Source organism: Acipenser ruthenus, chromosome 20 (genome assembly GCF_902713425.1).
Source record: "Acipenser ruthenus chromosome 20, fAciRut3.2 maternal haplotype, whole genome shotgun sequence".
Classification (NCBI taxonomy): domain Eukaryota; kingdom Metazoa; phylum Chordata; class Actinopteri; order Acipenseriformes; family Acipenseridae; genus Acipenser; species Acipenser ruthenus.
In genome coordinates, this window is record NC_081208.1 from 4414980 (window position 1) to 4434864 (window position 19885).

At 41.2% G+C, this 19885-nt stretch overlaps 1 protein-coding gene across 4 annotated transcripts in view; it reads left to right on the plus strand.

The window, feature by feature from the left end:
- The window catches only part of LOC117963666 (sterile alpha motif domain-containing protein 11-like), a 55509-nt gene that overhangs the window by 29125 nt on the left and 6499 nt on the right, over window positions 1-19885 (plus strand). For all 4 annotated transcript variants that reach the window (XM_058993225.1, XM_058993226.1, XM_058993229.1 and 1 more), the window contains exons 5-8: window positions 5164-5256; window positions 8753-8914; window positions 15018-15156; window positions 19235-19350. In XM_058993225.1, the coding sequence (XP_058849208.1) occupies window positions 5164-5256; window positions 8753-8914; window positions 15018-15156; window positions 19235-19350 (510 nt within the window). The remainder of the gene's footprint in view (window positions 1-5163; window positions 5257-8752; window positions 8915-15017; window positions 15157-19234; window positions 19351-19885) is intronic.

Sequence of the window (19885 nt, forward strand, 5' to 3'; positions counted from 1 at the left end):
ACTCTTAATCTTAATTGAGAAAGATGCACAAAGGGATGAGCGAGCAGGGCACCCTCAATGGAGCAGGGCAGCAAATCTGATTATTTGTGAAGGTGTAATACAGTAAATGCAAACACACCTGTGCAGCGCGTGACAGCACATTGCAATTACAAGGCTGTCGAAGGAAACATTGTGTCAATATTGAGGCCGGGCTGGACATCGACGGAGATGTAGGCATTAAACTTTGTTCAAACAAAACATTAAGCACAGAGATAAGTATTCAAGGTGGCCTGTTTGCACTGTATGAAGGGGCTTCCGTCCTTGTTCAAGCATATAAATGAAATTGACATCGATTAGCTTTGTCCTTTTAAAAGCAATTGGATGCCAGCAGTACCTGTCTAGCAGGCAGGCACTTCAGTGCAGACAGCGTTAATGTGAGGATGGGAGACCGAGCAGCCCAGCAGCAGCAGTAGGGAAGGGAAGGAGAGGCCTGATGGTGAAATATACGTTAATTACATTTGAGAGAAAAGACATTTGAGACGACCCAGGCGTCTGCAGCAAGTGACTGGAACTGCCTGAGTCGCAGCCTTTGGGATTGGATTGGCTGGGAGCTGACAGATAGACTGTCTGGAGAGCAGGCTTATCAGCGGCTTTATGGGCAGGGCTGGAGACTTTCACGGGCGGCACAAGGTGTTGTTTTTCATGGATAGCGCCTTCCTGGGGGAGGGCTAGTCAATTAACCCCTTTGTAGGTCAGCTGGGATATTGGCTGCTCTGCTGCTGCACCTGTGTGTGTGTGTGTGTCTCTCTCTCTCTCTCTCTCTCTCTCTCTCTCTCTCTCTCTCTCTCTCTCTCTCTCTCTCTCTCTCTCTCTCTCTCTGTTGCCTGTCGCAGGCGACAAACTGGTAATTGCTTCTCGATGTCATGGGATGCCAGGAAGCATAAGCGATGATGGTAATGGTTGACTGCAACCTCATTTTCTTTATCAGTGTGTTGGAGGATACTTTATTTATTTATTTATTTATTTATTTATTTATTTATTTATTTATTTATGTATTTATTAATTCATTTATTCATTCAACATGGTAATAGACACACATAAATGTTATTTTAGATATTTGTTATTGTTTTTAATATCTTTTAAAGATTTAAAAGGCTTTTTTTTTATTTTATTGGCGAGTTCTTCCAGTGTTCTTTGGAAATATTATCAGTCACGTGTCAGTATCCGAATAGGAAACTAGATCTGACTGAATTTCACTCCTGTTTTGGCAATTAGACCTTCATTTAAAATTGCTATCAGGGCAGACGCATGAATATGACTCATTTAAAAAATAAGGGTATCTTTAGTGCTCCTCATTTTTTTGTCTTCTTTTTATACATATGTTTATGCAAATACTTTTATATTATAAATATATATTTATCCACATGCGTGGTGTATGAACATGCTGGCACTGTACGGGTGTATGTATGTTGACATGCACACTGTAGAACCCTGTATACCTCCCTTACCTTAGTTCCTTAACGTTGCTCTGCTTGAATACAGGTACACTGTATATCGTGTGTGTTTTGACCCTGACATTCTCTATTTAGCGAGCGCTGCCGCTGTCTTGTGTTTACTTAGCCCTCTCCAAGTCCTTCTCGGAGGAGACCGTTTCCAGACTGTGGCCTGTCCCAGAGGAGGCCTCTCTCTCTCTCTCTCTCTCTCTCTCTCTCTCTCTCTCTCTCTCTCTCTCTATCTCTTCCTGCAGCCAATCAATGGGAGCCTTTCAGCCTCAGCAGGGCCCTGCAAACATGAGATCAATAAGTTATTAGCACCATTCTGTCAGCTGTAATGTGGGGATTGATCGGGGCCGGGGCTCCTGCACGCTGCCTGGCACTCCCCCAGCCTGATAAAGATGACAGATTAAGGGAATAAGAAAAGGGAATTAAGGAGTCTGGCTGTCAAAGCTGTCACTGGCTGGGGAAGAAGAAGGAGCAGCACTGTTGCTCGGCTGTTTTTTTATTTTATTTTTTTCTCTTTACCCTCGGCGTTTTAGAATGAGTGCAGCCTGTCTTTAAATGGTTTTAAGGGTTAGATCCCGGTGGGGCAAAATTAGGCTTGAGCCCCAGATTGTTTTACTGTGGAATGAGCAGGAAAAGCTGAATGGGTTTAAAGGAAGATCAGCAAAAACCTTTGGAGCTTATCGGAGTATTCCAGTGTATTACTCAAGGTCTTTTAAGTGGCTATATATATATATATATATATATATATAATTACACAATAATACATTCGGACCACAAGAGTGCAAGGTTCCTTTTTGGCAACTATACTTTTCCCCAACAACTGAGCTGCCTTCACTTAGCTGTATTTGATGTACACATGCAATATGTGTTTTACAGTTGAAACTGTTTATAACAAGCACTTGTTTCGCATAAAACAAAGCATCTGCCCTTTAAGAAGCAACATTTAATAGGTATTAAAAGCTTTCAGGCTGGAAATCTCTGACACTTCGGCAGATATTCCATGGAGCGGGATAGGGGAATCTCTAAAGGCTTTTGATTCTGGGCATCACTGTCTACGTTTATTGGCTTTACTGCCATCTGGGTAATATACAGCCCTACTGAGGTTCTGTACCAAAGAACCACTCCAAAGAATCTGGGACCAGGAGATTTGGGAGGTGTCTCTTCTTTAAGGAGTACTGGCAGAACCAAGTTTACATTGGTTCAGACACTCTAATTTACGAGGGGTGGGAATAAGAATCATTACAATCTAAATGTGACAATATGGAAAAGCCATCTTGGAAGAGTAATACAAAAACACACGACACACTTAAGATGCATGTCAGAAATACTTTTGCAGATTGAGATCCCGTCCAAATCCAGGTGATAGCACTATATTGAAAAATTGCAGTGTTTCTATTTTGGAGAGCATTGTTCAGAGTCCTTTTGGTCTTCAGAGGAACCCCATGTCAGGTGTTGGGTTTGGGGGTGCATTGCGTAAGGGTTAGGGGTTTGCAGCTGTGTTTTTGCCTGTGTTTATGTGCATGTAAAGCACGTGGTGTTGATCAGCTTTCATTCTTATGCTTTTCACTGTATAGAAAGTATTGTGTTTTTTTGTTTTATCACTTTAAAGATGCAGATGTAGGTGCGACATGTAATGCCCCAATGGCTCTTCCATGGAAAATAACAGCATGAGTAAGCATTGTAGGATGTGAATACATTAAATAAGCATATGTTATGTAGGTACAAATAACAATAGGTGAAATACACCATGAATATCGTCACCGTTATTGTGTGTGTTCCTGGAGGGTAGGGTAGTTTTAATTTCCCAGTGTTTTTAAAGGAGTTTATATTACCGATAGGAACTTTTAATTTTGAAGTTTAATAAAACTGTTTCAGTGATTTCAGCAGTAGCGCAAATTCTCCTGTAGAATAATGACTTCCTCTTTTCATTTTTTTGAAGTGAGTTTTTTTCCTGAGCCAAAAATCAGAAGGGGAGGTCAGAACTTACTTCCATCCCCTTTAGGTTAGAGGAGCATCTTGGAGTAACTGCACTGGTCCTGTGTTTTCTACCTAAATGGTCTTACACGATTTGGAGAAGTTTAAGAATACAGAGCTTGCTTCTGATCAATGTGTGGCTGATCAAAATTCCTTTCTGCTCTCTTGTTCAGCAGCAGCCAACGTGCACTTCACTCACTGAAACACGGAGGCGACAGCAATGTGACAAAGGAATCACAAGGCTGAGGATTTTGCAGCCATCTCTCATTTCCATTGCTTATTGAATGGGGGAACTAAATGATCAGTCACACTTTTTTTTTTTTTTTTTCCAGCCCTTCAGCGTAGGTAAGAGGCAATCTAGGCACATTGGAAAAGCTTTCACACTGGCCTGTGCCTCAAATGGGAATAATAGTTTCCCCTTGTGATTACATCAAAAGAGATCGTTAGCAAGCCTCCCCTTGCTGCCTGGCTCACTCAATAGCTGTACAGTATAGCGCTGTGGCTATAGAATTTCTTTATGCACTTATTGCAATACATTGATGGGTGGACACTGCACTTTGCAGAGTGTTTCATGTTGGAAAACTATCAGACGAGATGTCTTTCATTAGAGCAGCATGCATGCATACTGCAGAGAAGATTGGCACAGGTAAAGGTTCTGTATTGTACTTACTACAAGGCAAACTATATGCTGCACACCACAAAGTGCATGTTGTGTCACCCGCCTCTACATGGTAAAAAGAGAGATGTCAGGCGGCTATCTTCGGGTTCAAAATAATCATTTCCTATTCATTGAGGTAGCAGCCTGCACAAGGGGGCTGGTTTCCTGTGCTGGTGCTGCTTCTCCTTTTGTGTATCTGCTGTAAACAGCAGTTTATTCCTGAATGCTCAGTCAAAATGCAGATGTCAGTTAAAGATACTGCGTGTACGGCAACTGCTGTGGCAGTATCCAGTTTGAAAGTGGCAAATCGTACGTGCATCCGTCTCCGTGGCTTTTTTGTTCTTTAGAGAACCGTCGTTTTAAGGTTGCTGGTTTTGAATATTTTGATACAGAATAAAAATGGGAGGAGTCTGTGTCTTTAATAACCCCGGGGTTAGTTGAGTACAATGACAAACGGTCTCTTCCTTCCTGCTCATATGCAGCATCATGCTTTCAGTTTCCACAGTGTTATTAGGGGGGTATTGATTTTAAATCTGTTCAGCGGGATGCTGTAATTGTACACTAGACATTTGGTGTTGGTGCGGAGTGCAGTGTTAATGCAAGGCTTCTGCATTTCCATATACTCCAATGGGAGGGGAATTGCAGAGGACCTCAGGGCTTTGAGAGAAAGAAAAGGGAGGACTTGATAAAAGAGATTCACAAGGGGCTTTAGCTTTAGAACAAGAACCACAAGCAAAAAAAACAAACAGGTAGTGGAGCATATGAGGAGGAAACTCAATAGGAAGTGAACTGCAGCCTCAAATTGTGTAAGAATTCAGGAAAGGGTTATTTTCTTTTTCCATTCTCTTTTTATAAACTGTTAGACCATTTGAAGCTGCAGTACTTGTAGGAGTAGCTGAAAAACAAAGCTAAGCAAAATGATTTGATGTTTTTAGTTTCCAGTTACCATTTTGGTGGTGTTTTAATGGTGCGCTTGTCAAAATTCTTACTAAACACTGAAAAGAGCGCTGGAACTGAATCCAGAGTAATAGTAATTCCTTCCTTTTCTAGATGAAATCCTAGGCAAGAGAAGAGTATATTCACCTAACAGCAGCAGCAAGTGTCCTTCAGAAAACAAGAAATCAAGAAGCGTGTCTCCCAAAGGTAAGTGTGTGTGTGTGTGTGTGTGTGTGTGTGTGTGCGTCTGTGTGTGATGTGTTTGTGTGTCTCCTAAATATGCACAGCCTTTTTTTTTTTTTTTTAAGGATGATGTTCGTTTAAGGGGGTGGGGGCGGAGTGGATTTTGATCCTAATTAGCCTGCTAATGGTGCTAAATTGACTACTGAGTGGTGATGCAGAGGCAGCCTCCTGCATTGCTCATCATTGTGTGATGAAGCACCCCGAGCCTGCACAGAGTGGGTGGGGCTTGCTTGCCGGAGGAAGTAATTAAACGGAAACGAATGTGACTGTGAGTGTTTGAGTTCCACGAGCCACGGGATTCACGTGGAACTGGGGAGAGGCAGTACAGGACTGTTCCCAGCTCGATCTCCAAGTTAATGCAATTTCTAGAGCATTTGAAGTCTGTGTATTGGGGTGGCAGAGAGAGATCTGCAATAACATATTTTGGTTCAGTATTCTGGAGAGAGGTTGCTGCTGGATGGTTGAGACCAGTTTTATTTAGGCTCTGTGCATGGAAAGCTGTTTTAACACTATTATATTGACATGTTTTTTTTATATATATATATATTTTTAGGTGATAAAAAACACATTACAATTAATGTGTGCTCTCATTTGACTACAGTTTAATATTTTGCACGTTATGATTTTTATTATGATATTTATATAATACTAATAATAATACCAATAATAATAATAATAATAATAATAATAATAATAATATGGTTAATAATTTTATACATTTTAAATATACTATAGAAAAAAAGTATCTTGCACTTCATCACTTAATATAATTTCTACAGTTTATTTTAAGAAGGACCTATCCATTATAAACGGATTAGAAACAGCTTTGCGGTGCCCCAGTACTGACATTCATTTTAATGACGCTGCCCCAGGTCAGTCTGGCAGGCACCACTTCCCTCAATTAAGAAGTGAGGTCATCAGCATGGGAAGTGAGGTCATCAACATGGCTGCCACGCCTCAGAATGCGCTGCTGTTACAATAATTCATTTTCACCAGGAATTATTCTTGTTTGTTTGTGTTGAAATGGACAGTCAAATACATCTATTGTAGTGCAGAGTCACACTGCCACACTGATATTGTCTGTTAATTAAAAACTGCTGTTTTTGTCTCTACACTCCAAGCTGTAGCGTTAGCCTGGGTCACAATTTAAACCAGAAACTGGCTGAAATTTGTTCTGCTCCTTCGCTAATTTTCACTTGTCTGGCAACATACAACAACTCTGGGAAATATATTCCAGTTTATAGTAAAAGAAACTTTCTCAAAGAATGAAGATAAAAACCAGTTACACCAACGGTTACTATCCAGTCAGATTTAAATCTTTTTTTAAATTCATGTTGGATACAGTACATCAATGCACTGAATCCATTACTAATTTGTAGATGGCATTATCACTTCTCAGTCTGAAAAGTTGTTTGTAAGATGTTAAGCCATCACAAGATTTGCCAGTTTGTCTGACAAGGGATTTAAGTCTGAGCATCTGAAGTTGGAGTCAGATTTAATTGAACCAGCGAACTGGCCACCAGATTTCAGCTTAGAGATGATTAAGACCCCAGCGCGACAGATCGTGTAAATCAAGCCTTTTGTTGTCTTAACAACTGATGAGTGCTTTTCAGTTATTTTGATGCTGAGTGCGTTATGGCCTGTTTTGTTGGTTGTCTGAAAAACAATATCCAATCCCCTTCACACACCTCATTGAAAGACAGCATAAAAAAAGGGCAACGCTGTAAGTTCAACCCCCAGAATGATTTTAACAGCGACGCTTATAAATGAATGATGATTCTTAGTATTTAGCGCTATAAATAATAGATGATACAAATTTTAAAAGCATTGATTGGAAAGTGCGTGTGGGAGAGGCTGGGAGGGGGTGGGGTGATGAATCAAATGTTTGCGCTGGTATTTTACACTACATATGAGGAAAAACAATGTATAGACTGATATATAAATGAACTGCTAGGACAGATGCATGAGATGCTGGCTTGCAAATAATACCTATACACCTGTGTGTGCAATGGCTTGATTTATAGTGGATACAAAAGGTAAGGTAGAGAAAATGTTTAACCTTAAATAAAAGGTTCAGGGATAATGTAAAGCACATTGGCTTAACTAACAATACTTTTAATATACAAGTTTATACTGAGGTTTGAAACCCTTCCTCATAGGCAATACGTTAATAAAGACACAGGCAGAAAGGAGGACGCATACTGTGTGTGTTCTGTTCCCTGTGTTTTTTATATTGTTTTAGGATAACCAGCCTGAAGTAAATTACAACAGCCCTGGGATAAATGTATTTGATTTTAATAAGTGCACTCCTTCAATTTTTCTCTACCTGCTTTACACATTAAATAAATTGTGAAATATTGAGTGAATTAGTGAGCGGTCCTTGCATGCTAAAGTATACTAGCTGTACAATTCACTCAACATGATTAACAGAATTTGAGAACTATGGAAACAAGGGAGTGCTATTATTGTTATTATTATTATTATTATTATTATTATTAGTTTCATTTAAATTTGTGCAATGTGTTTTTGACATAAGTTTGCGCTCTCTAAATCTGAAGGACTAGAGCAGATTATAAAGCATACAGCTTTTTAATAGTCCTAGAGTTCTGAAGAAACCCTTGTCTGAGTGAAGGAGGCAGGAGGGGAGACAGGCAGATGCTGCTGTCTGAGTTTAGACTATATCAAGCGCATCTTCCGTCACACCTGGTTGACAGAGAGATTTAGTAGGATCAGGCCCTGGTATGACAAAAGCAGACAGAAAAGCTGCAGTGAGCTGGAATTATCGCCGGCTGAGCTGAGCAAAATCTTCTGTCTTTAACGTGGAATCCAACCTTTTTTTCGGCGCCCCGTGGCTCTCGCACACACCTGAAATCTGCTCAATCTGCCCGGCTGCCAGATTTAGACGTGTTTAAAAGTAAGCGGAGAAGGTGAGCGCTGTTCTCCTTTCAGCCAGCGACGTGTGTCGGGTTTAAACGACGATGCTAAAAATAACCCTGCCGGTAAAATCCCTGGTGATTTACTGCTGTTGCTCCTCCTGCTAGTCACTTCTGTGCAATACCACTGATTTGCATGAGGAAAATAAAAAATAGAAAAGATAAAAGTGCAGAAGTTCGGCTATCTCCTTGCAAGACACGACTGCCCACGTGCTCTATTAATTAACTTTCATCAGCATACACATGGTGCGCTGCAACGTGCACACAAAACCACAGATTTTGTTTTGATCGATTTTTCTTTTTCTAGATACTTTAAGCTTACCTAAAGCAAGAAAGCAGAAATGAGTATGGATTAAAAAAAGAAAACACACACACACGCGCATATACCTATGAGCATAAAAAAAATAACGGTCTTGCATTCTCATAATCTAAAAAAAAAAAAAAATCCTGTAAATGTTTACCTGTTCATGTTTTTAAACTTGACGTGACTTTTATTTAGACTGTAAAATAAGCTCCCCCCTCCCCAGAAATCTCCCACACTCCTGTGATTGAGGAGCTGGCGTTTCAGATGACCCCTGAGGAACACTACAGACGGATGATGTCTGCGTTGAACGAACACGGCTCCTACGAGGAGCAGCAGCAGCGCTTGTACCAGCTGGCAAACAGCATGGGCGTCTCCAGCCATGCAGGTAAGGGACCACGCCCGGGCTCACTTACAATCGCAACTGTGCAATTCGTAATTCAATACAATTGCAATAGAATTCTAGTAGAAGACCTTGACACACATGTAATTGATGAATTATAGTTCAATTATGCATTTACTAGCCATACTTTTTAGTATATTTGTAGTTCTAATTGTAACTGTAATTGAACACTGTAATTGTAATGTCAGTAAACAATTATGCTGTAATTAAGTATAATTGACGTCTGTATGGGACTTTTTAATTAACAGGAAAAAAAAACCAAACCATTTCCTACCAGTTAGCAGGAAGAGCCCTGAGAATGGACACGCACAGTATTTTGCTTTGTGATTTATTAATGACTCTATCTGGCTTCTTTACAAGGAAACACCCCTTTTTTATGTGTAAATGTGGCCAAAAAAAACCACACAATAATATATAGAGTAATAAAAACAGAGTCTGCAGAAAAGCAAACGCTTGCGTTAGGGAAGTGCAGGGCATAACAATGCTTTATAACAGCTTATTAAAGCATGTGAAAGAGCGATGCGAGAGGTTCCTGCACCGCCTGTCCTTTCTGAAGAGGAATCCTGTGCGTTAGCGGGTTTGCTGGGAGCTGTTTGTGACGCACAGGTTCCTCGTGGGGGCTCAGTGTGGTGCGCATTGCTGCAGTCAGGGTGGTGTTTGATGTGTGCCGATGGTCCTGTTTAAAAGGGTTAAGCCTGCGCAGTGCTGAAGGGTGATTGTGACTGTATTTGTTCATTCTTGCAGCTAATAGATGAGGCTCTCTCTGTCCATTAGTCCTGACGATGCCACCCAGTGAAAATGTGTTTTAAAGCTTATTACCCATTTCTATTCCTGGAGCCGTCCTACCCAATGTCAAAATGTCAATCAGTGTGATTTCCTACTGTCAGAGTGCAGCGTTGTAAATAACAGACCCATCTGGGGTTTATGCTGGTGAAGGATCGATGGAGCCTCTCTAATTGGCTGCAAGCCAGTCTTCTAAATTACTGATGCCATGACAACTCCAAGTAGAGCCGTGCCCCCCCTCTCTCTTCATATCATTAATTTATTAATACGGGGGGCCTGGAAATTACAATAAAATACAAATTCAGCCTCTGCAAGATTCCAGAAACATTAGCACCACATTATTTGAGCTGAAAACCTTCGCCTCCCCCTTTTTTTAAAGCAATATAGATGTTACTTTTACTGCCTTGTGCATTCAATCCCTGTAATCAATCCAACTTCCATTAAGATATCTCTTGATATTAATTTGAAAAACCTTAATTGCTTAACACAAATCATACTCTTGATTTGGAATTATATTTGGAAACTATTGCATGGCCTTTTGAATAACGCTGAAATACTGGATACAAAATTGCTCATGTGAAAAAAATAAAGCCCTGTCTAGTTGCACTAGTCTCCTCTCTCTCCCTCCCTCCCTCCCTCTCTCCCTCCCTCTCTCCTTCCTCTCTGCATCCTTGTGTTGTGCTGTGTTTGCATGCAGCCCCTTCAGAGCGCACCTGCATTCCGGCTCAAACTCTTTCAGCTGGTTTGTTTTGGCAGGTGCTCCTCCAGCCCTGCCTTGGGGAAGCTGAATGCAGATTATTCATGTTGCGAAAGAAACTTCAGAGCGGCTAGCTGAGCCTGCGGAGCAGACTTTGCGCCTGTGCTGAGAGGGAGGTGCCACTCCGGGCTTTGCTGAGCCTTGGCTGAAGCTGACGCTTCGGGGAAAAAAAATATCAATTGCTCCCCTCTCTGACAGAAGACTAAACAAAAACACTTGGCAAATTTACTGAGACCAATTTGATCATAAACACATTGATTTTAAAGATGTTAGACCTAGCAACGAGGAGATTTATGAGCATTCAGGTCTGCTGAACAGTGGACCCTTTATTTTAAAAAGCCCACCTTATCCTTCAGGCTGTGTTTCCGTGGAACCAGTCGCATGAGCTTTGTTTTGTTTTGAAAGTGTAAGGCATGTAATACACAGTTGGTTATGTCTCCCTCGCTCTTGACGCAGAAAACGTTGCGTGCAGTTAAGCATTTAAACGCAAGGTGTTTTTGAATGGATCAAAGCAGAACTTTGCCTGAATCTGCATTTACCGATTTTAGTATCTTGCTCTTTGTTTTAGCAACCTCACTTGTGATAACACTGCAGGAGTTTATTTTTTCACTTCCTGCCGCCTTGTCCCAGCATGCAGAGCAGAGCTTGACGGCATTTAAACAGATAGGGATCTGAGCAGGGTGCCGCAGTGTTGTCCCAACTCTCACGTGTACAGTACCTGCTCCTTAAACCACCTGGGATTGTGATTTAAGTCAGGGTAATCTTGATCTGGCGGCTGTCCGTCTGTCTTTTCTTTTCTTTCTTTCTTTCTTTCTTTCTTTCTTTCTTTCTTTTTTACATGTTGAAAGTTAAATTAATTCCAGTGGTCACGTCAACAGAGAATCTCCACGACAGGCAGCAGCCACAAGTAGAAATCTGTGTCGTAATTTGTATTTGTTATTTTATTACTGTAAGACCAGAGGGGGAAAAAAAGAGAGACAGATCAGTATAGATAAGACTGTGCTGCACTGGAGAGGAAATTACAGGACACTGAAATGGTTTTTGACCCGACCAGTAATTGAGTAATCTTCCAATTGAGTAATCTTCCAACTTCAGCTCTCTTTTTTTATATTTTTTAAATTATTATTATTATTATTATTATTATTATTATTATTATTATTATTATTATTATTTATTTCTTAGCAGACGCCCTTATCCAGGGCGACTTACAATTGTTACAAGATATCACATTATTTTTACATTCAATTACATTATTTTGTACACATTATTTTTACATACAATTACCCATTTGTACAGTTTGGGTTTTTACTGGAGCAATCTAGGTAAAGTACCTTGCTCAAGGGTACAGCAGCAGTGTCATCCACCTGGGATTGAACCCACGACCCTCTGGTCAAGAGTCCGGAGCCCTAACCACTTCTCCACACTAAGTTATAGTTGCAGGTTCAAATGCACATTCTCATAACCTTGTAATTCTATGCATAAAAATACCTTTGAGTATATACAAAAGTAAGCAACATATAGTGAAAATACATGTAATTATTGGCTAAAGTACAGGATCTGATTCTGAAGGGTTCCTGACAGCACAAGACATAATGCATGACTACAAGGGCTGACCACAGTACCCCAGGCTCTCAGAGAACAGCAGGCTCTGCAGCACAAGTTTTCCATTGCGGGTCCCCACAGAGCATCCTTTCATGCTTTTTGAAGCTCAGGCCCTGAATTGAAAGGCCTGTGATGGGAAGAGTTGTTCTGCAGTGCAGTGTGCAGTACGCTCCTCTGTGGTGCTAGTACTGAGGGCCCCTGGATGCAGGTTGAAAGGGAAAAACAGTGTTGTGTGAAGGCAGGGAGGTCCCACGGGTTTAGTGTAGCCGAATCCCCTGTGAGAATGAGCCCAGCGCTTGATTCTACCGGCGAGACGCTGAGGCAGAAAGTAAAACCTGTGGCGAAGCAGCACCTGGGCTTACAGGAATAGCGGCACGCCATGGGGGAGGGGAATCTCTCTCTGTGGTTACAATGAGGAGAGCACCTGCAGCACAGACCTCGTGGGTCTCCTCCCGGGGGAGGGAGGCCTGGGTGAAAACAGTAAGTAGGTTACTTACCAGAGCGCGTTCCCTTAAGTTTCAGGCAACAAAAACAATATTCACATTGGAAATTACCATGAACAAGCGGGCACCTGTAACACGTATATATATTACTCTTGCTTGCTTTATAAGCACCACTGGTTAGTCTGTCAACTATTCCATTGTTTAAAAAAGATAGACATGAGAGTCCTACAGATACAGAAATAGAGAGAGTATACTAATCACGGGTTAACAATGTTTAATATTGTCCCTATACTCCTATAATGATATTTTTTTTGTTCAGATTTTGATGTGTTCCAAGTTGGCATGTGTAGATGGAACGAGTGACGGCAGTGCTGCACACACAAACATGTTCAATTTCCATACCGAAAACGCTGTGCAGATGTATGTTTTCGTGTTCAGGGAAACCAGAGATTATGGGATAAATTCCTCAGTAATGCTGGTTAAAACGGATGAAGAAAAAGACATGACAAAGAGGATGAGCATAGGGTTTTGGAATGCAGGAGCCAGAACCAAAAACCCTTCACAACGTTGTGAAGAAATGGAAGCTTAGAAGTCCAGTGGCTTTTCATATGCAGGTACGGCAGCCGGCGCACAGCTTAGTGGCAGAAACAAAGAGCTCCAGTTGTCAAAAGAAATGCAGAAAGGGAAAGGAGGGCTCTTTCAAGTCGCTGCGTTTTACCTTTCTTACAGGCAAGAACCGTCAACATAGATACAAAAACAGCACAATATTTATACCATATTTATATCCATTTCTGGATTTTAAAAGCCCCAAACTTAGGAAACAGACTTCATAGATATGGCATGGGTTTTCTTGATATATTTGTGTTGCTTTTTGGACTCTGAAGCTGTACAGCACGGGTTAATGCGAGAGTAAGTTGGAGAGGGGAGCTGACTGTACAGTTTTGCTCACTGTGGAGGCGGAGCAGCTCTTTTAAGGTTGCCCTTTTTGCTTTTGCAAGGCATAGCTCCGGGTAGCCCAAATGAGTCACTACTACAGATTAAAGAGAATAATAGAAATCGCTAAAGCTGCCACCAGCAAGGCGCGAACCAAGGGGGGCAATGCTTTTGTTTTTAATTGAATTTTATTTTGAAGCTAGCGAACACCTTTTTAAAATAGCAACTTAGTGAACAGGGTATATACTGTTATATATTCTGTAGGGTATGGAATGTATCTATCAGCAGGGTAGTGATAATATATAGGCATCCAATATATGTGGCTGATTTTCTTCCTCGATTTTATGTATTGCGGATTGTGTGTGCTGTGCAAGGTACTGGAGAGGTTATTGGTGTGCTAGCCATCCTCTGCCGTTGTTGAAATAAACAGATCAATATCTGTGATTCTGTGCATTGATATTTGTGTGCTGCTGGAGCTAATTCGCTTGTCTTTTTATATGTGTGGTGTGGACACTCTGGAGTGCCTGTGAGATTTACCAAATTAAAAAAAACAATAATACAGAACAGGGAGGCTTTTCTATTTAACACCCTTTTTATTAGTTGCACAACTTCCTCTCTGTGCAAGGCTAAGTGGATAATTATCTAACAGTGCTTCATACCCAGGCTCCTCTTCACCAGTAGACAAGTAAGTCGATTTAGATTATAGATCTTAAAAAATGGAAACGACTTTTCAGCTTGTAAACTTCATTGAAACATAAGCGCGCATCTTCTAAAACTCCCTTTTAACCTGTCCGGCTTTTTATTTTCTGAAATCTCTTTTTTCATTTGCGCTCCCTGATGCAGGGATTTATAATAATACCCGACAGAGGGAATTTGCAGATATAGGCCCTTTCTTGTGGTGCTTTGGCTTGGAGGTTCATAATTACTGTTATATTATTTAAATAAAGCTTTTATTATTCTGCTGTCTTGCAGTGCTCCGAATTCATAGTACTAAGAACTAGTACTTCAGAATACTCAGGAAAAGCAGTTTGATTGTTGCCTTCTTGGCGTGCAACTGTTTAATGCTTCAATTAACAAGAACTGGGTTTCACGCATTCAGCGTGTTCTTAGTGTGCACCTCTGCATTAAGCAGTAGGTGTGGAAAACCCCTGCAATCTTCTTTTGAAAAATCAATGTTGATTACAAAAATGACTCAATTAAACAGAATTGACATTTAACCCAGGTTCAAACGTTCTGTTCAACACTGCATGAAGGTGGGGAAGTGGGTTATACGCACAGTACTTCCAATAAAACCAACACAAAGGTGTGAGGTCTGGGTTTACAGCTTGGACAAACAAGTCCTCCAAACTGCGCAGTAAATTCATTCGCCACCAGAACTGCTCATGTCGTTTTGGATTTAGGGCAAACTTGGCATGGAGTGAAGGCTGGGAATATTGTATAAATTAAAAACTTGGTGGGGCTGTGGTTTGGGAGGTAGCAGTGAAAATTGCCCTTGATGGTATATCCATGCATTCTGAATGCAGTTGACATACAAGGCAGTGAACTGAAATTCCACTTCTCTCTCTTCTAGACATGTTGCGAGCCCGTCAGGAAGCAGCAGTAAGGAACACCAATGCCATGGAAGCTCATCTCCCTTCGGGCACCAACTCATCCAGCCAGAGGAGAAAGCAGGGTCTGCCCCAGCACCGCGACGCACACTTCTCCGAACGGTACCGCTTCACACGTTGCTTTTCCAGATGTTGCCTTATTTGTCATCCTCGTGTCCTGATTCAAGTTTTCCAGATCTCTGAGCGAGGTTTTTTATTTTATTATTTTTTGATCTCAAACACAATGCAAAACTGCCCTTGTCATATTGCATTTAAGATCTAACACCATCTACATGTATTAGGACTTGTATTCTGGGATGCAGTCTTCAGTATTGTGAGACCCTGTACTATATAACTGGCTTTTGCATTTCATGCATAGGCTTACTGGATCAGATGCATGTATAATTTCTTATGGCTAATTCCTTACAGCTAATACCTCTCATTCTATATACAGTATATCTAATCTTTCTTTCTTATGCCATGTTGTATAATGTGGCTGTTTTAACACAGTACTGCCAAATGCATCCCAGTCAAATCATCTACTAAAAATAAAAAAGGAATGTTAAAAAGCTCTTTTAAAAGTTTAGATTTCAGCATGTTTGTGCAAAAAAAACAACGCAATCCCTAATTTTGAATTATTCTTGTGCAAGTGGAATTCTATACATATAATCAATGTTACATACTGTAGGTTAAATATGTATTATTATATACATATAAATGGCTGAAACAAACAACAAAAAAACCCTTTCAGTTAATCGGATGTGCCAGTTCGCCTCTCCACTCTGGATTCCTGTTTAATTTCATCTCGTCCAGCTGTATTTATAAGACACTATCACACCAGTGCTTCAGGCAATGTTGACAACCAGCCCCCTGTATTAAGTGTGTGTCAGGCGCTCTGAGTTCTCTCTCCCGTACACCTCCTGAACAGAATAAATGCAGCGGGAGAGGCTGGGTAATTGCCCGTCGATTATTTATGTAGTGTAGGGAACCAAAGTATCAATAATGGGAGAAGCAAGGGGATGTGGGCCGCCCAGTCTGGTGGTGTTAAATTTCCATTTGTGCTTCCTGTCGGCAGCTCTGCGGGGATCAGGTTGGACTGTGAACCACTGCAGGTTTGCTGAATAGAATAATTAGCCACATAGGACTTTGCTGTATTAGCTAGTGCTAGAAAACTGGAGGTGGGAGTGAGAGCGGTTTTTTTTTTTTTTCGTTTTCTTTTTTCTTTTACCCTTTCAGCGCCTGGCTTTTCTGAACTCTTTGTCCAAATGGGTTTTAAAAATGAACCAATGTCTACCTTTTATTATATAAACCAAAGGCAAGGCTTGATTTGTTTTATTGTTTTTTGTTGTTGACCATGTTGCCACTCATCTGCATAAGGTAGTAAATGCTTCTCCTTTATTTTAGCTGTTCTAGATAGTGTTGGGTCAGAGCTAAGCAGCTTTACAGTCAAACGTGTGTTCAAATAGACGTTAAAGACTGCAGTATTTAGACTTTCTATTCTTCGCCCTAGCGTAACCTGGCATAGATTTTTTGTAATTGATTATCTGAAGGCCATTAGCACTTATTGTTAAAAACAAATCATTACGGAGATCAATACTTTTAAAGCCATGCAAACCATTTGTCTCAGATTAAATGGCATATCACATTTAACAACCTGCGGGCAAATCCTAATGCATTCGGCATGTGAGCTAGCAGTTTAAACTGACACTGGTCTGCAAAAAAAACCAAAAAAAAACTCATACATTTTTATGTCGGATTTCTTGTTGAAGAATTTTTTGGGTGAGGGCTGTAAGCTTATCACTAATGCCGTTTAAGAGCTTGGCTTGATAAGTGCTGTTTTGTTGTAATTATATTATATATATATAATATATATTTATTTAAAAAATATTTCATCCACCTAGTTTCCTACCCCTATTTTTTGTGTGCGTATGTGTAAGTATGCATGTGTTCTTTTGTATTTGTTCCTGCATAAAACATTTTTCTTAAAACACTGTAGTAAAGAAAAGATGTGTGCTGCAGAACACCAGCAGCACGGTCACTGCAGTGAAATGGTTAAATGCTGCCTGATTCCTAAATTGCTTCCTATAAAACTAACAGCACGTCTGCCGGGCACGTCTCCCCATGATTACAGCTAATTACGATCGAACGGACGCCTCCTCGCCTCCGTCCTGCAGCTTTAATTGACCGTTATTCATCTACAGGCTGTCCGGGGCGGCAGAGTGCTTGGCAGCTCTGGCGACCGCGGCCTCGGCTAATTGTGAGGCCTCAGGGATTAGGCCAGGTGATTACACACTTCACAGTGTAATTACATAAGCATCGCTTGGCTGCTGCACCGGCTCGGAGCCGAAGGTCATGGGCTGCGTTCCCCGAGATTAATTGGAGCTGCCACTGAAGTGCAAGGCACTGGCGGAGCGGTTATACGATTACCATTAACATTTCAGCAGCAATGGATCGATCAATGATTTTCTCTCCCTCCCTTTCCCAGGCAACAGAGTGCAATTAGTTTAGAAGTGAGCAAGGAGGAACATTTATTTATTTATTTTATTAGGGTAAGATTTTGATTCTGCCGGGTTTTTTTTTCCCACGCTCCTTTTAATTCATTATTTTTTTAACCCAACCTCGGGCAGTTTTGCGGCCAGACTCCTGAAACAGAAGTAAATAGCAAAGCACTTTAGTGATACGAGAAATACTTTTTAAAGGTGCTAATGTGTTAAGATGAGTTTTAGATTTGTTTAGAAAAAAAGGGGAGTTAAACAGGGCTTATAATCAGATTTCAGAGACACGCACAGTTGTTCTAGGCAACTAGTTATGCACTGGATGTTGCTTTGGGGTGCCCAATTATAAACTAGCCCTAGAGGGTTAAATATTCCATTTCAGCTGTAAGAACCTGATCTCTCTTCCCCTCCCTCCCTTTTTCAAGCCCCTGGTCTCTCATGAGAGGCAGCTGTGGAAGAGTAGAGGAGCCAGTCTTTGGTAATTACTGGTCTGTAAGGGGCTGCAAGACACCACCTTTTCATAGGCTTAATACAGGGGGGCGGGGGGGTGATGGAAAGAGTTGTGTTAATTAAGAAACCCTTAAGCTTGCAGCTCGGGTAAAGGCAACGGCATTCTTCCTGCTGCCAGAATATGACAGGCTCTAATTGTGTATTCAGAGCTCATTACAGGTGGTGGTGGGGGAGGGGAGGCTATGGAGGTTTCCTTTTGTTATTTCTGAAGATGGGTTTGAAAACAAGCCTGTAGACAAGACATGACAAAACCAATCTCCAGTGCAACGAGATGGAAGTGGAGTCTGAGAAACCACAGAAAGTTTGATCTGAATTGGAATAACACTGGAGGATCATCTATATTGTGTGTGCTTTTCACAGTATTTAGCAGTCTTTGAGATCGGGACCCGTCCAAAAGCAGTACTTGAATTGTAAACCACACACCCAGATAACTGCTGGCAGTTTCCAGTCCTTGAGACCAGGAAGATGGAGGCTAGCGTTTACTGGAATTAGCAGTAGATAATGGGAGGGAAGAAGACCAGCACTCGGATCAGTGTTGACTTCGTGTGATCTATGAGAAAGAGCTGCCTTGACAGGAGACTGTTATCCGCATCAATATGATTACAATTCCATTTTTTGTATTTTTTAACACAGATTTTAACACATTTCTCTAAACTGAATCCAGATGTGTATGTCTTTTTGGATGGTCACTCCAGCAAAACAGTACTGTAACTCCCTGCTTTCAGCATGTTCCTATTGTACATTTAAACCTTTCCACTGCGAAAATGTATACTCGGTAAACTAAGCCAGTTTTTTCTCATGTTGAAATCCTGAAAGGCTGTGGTACAGGGAACAGTTCCCCATCAAACTGATATTCCATGATGTTTACTAACAAGAGACGATGTGTATGTAATGGGCACCTTTAGAAATGAACCACTGTCAAGCTGCTGAATAGGAACACCTGCAAGTCGGGTGCGAATCAAAACCTGTTCTGCCATCCTGATTAACAAAAACCAGCACAAGTGTCAAGTCATGTTCTGGATGTGCGCTGGATTAAAATCCATTTCCGAATCTGTAAACTTCCAAAATGTAAAAACTAATTGAGTAATGCATCATCTTCCTTCTCTCTCTTTCTCTCGAAACCCTAACCAATCCGAGTGATCTCCAAAAACCCACACTGTTCTGGAACTAACGCTGTCTTTCTTTTACCCTCGCAGAGAGATGTCACATCCGCCCCCTTTGCTCTCGCCACAGAACGCTCCACACATTGCGCTGGGCCCTCATCTGAGGCCTCCGTTTCTGGGAATGCCTTCCGCTCTGTGCCAGGCGCCAGGTTAGTAAGCGCTGACTTTCAACCAGCACTCAAGAAACTGTTTATAGCTGAACGATTCCTCTCATGGCCAGGGGCAGCCAGATGGGAGTTGTACTGGGGGGGAAGATTAGAAGCATTTGCCAAATACGTGCACACGCAGCACTGATTAATTTTTTACGCAGCTCTAATCCCAGTGATTTTGAGATTTACATATGAAGCTTCATCTCCCTGTTGATAGTCACAGTGGGCAAGAGAGCAGATCTGAAACTCTGATAGACTCAGTTAGCAGCTGCTTGTGTATGCAAGGTTGTGTGAGTTACTGAAGTTCCATAAGGAACAGTCTAATAGTGATGACAAATACAGCCCATTATAGAGAACAGACTTTGCTGCATGTTTACAGCCTCAGCTTCCCAGTAGGAATTGGCAGCAGCAATCACTGAGTAATAGTAGCATATCCTTATAGAACAGTTTAGACGGTATGCAGGCTTGTCATTCTAAACCAATCAAATCAGTGCTCTCCTGATTGGCTTTGGTGGCCCAACATCCAACTGACAGT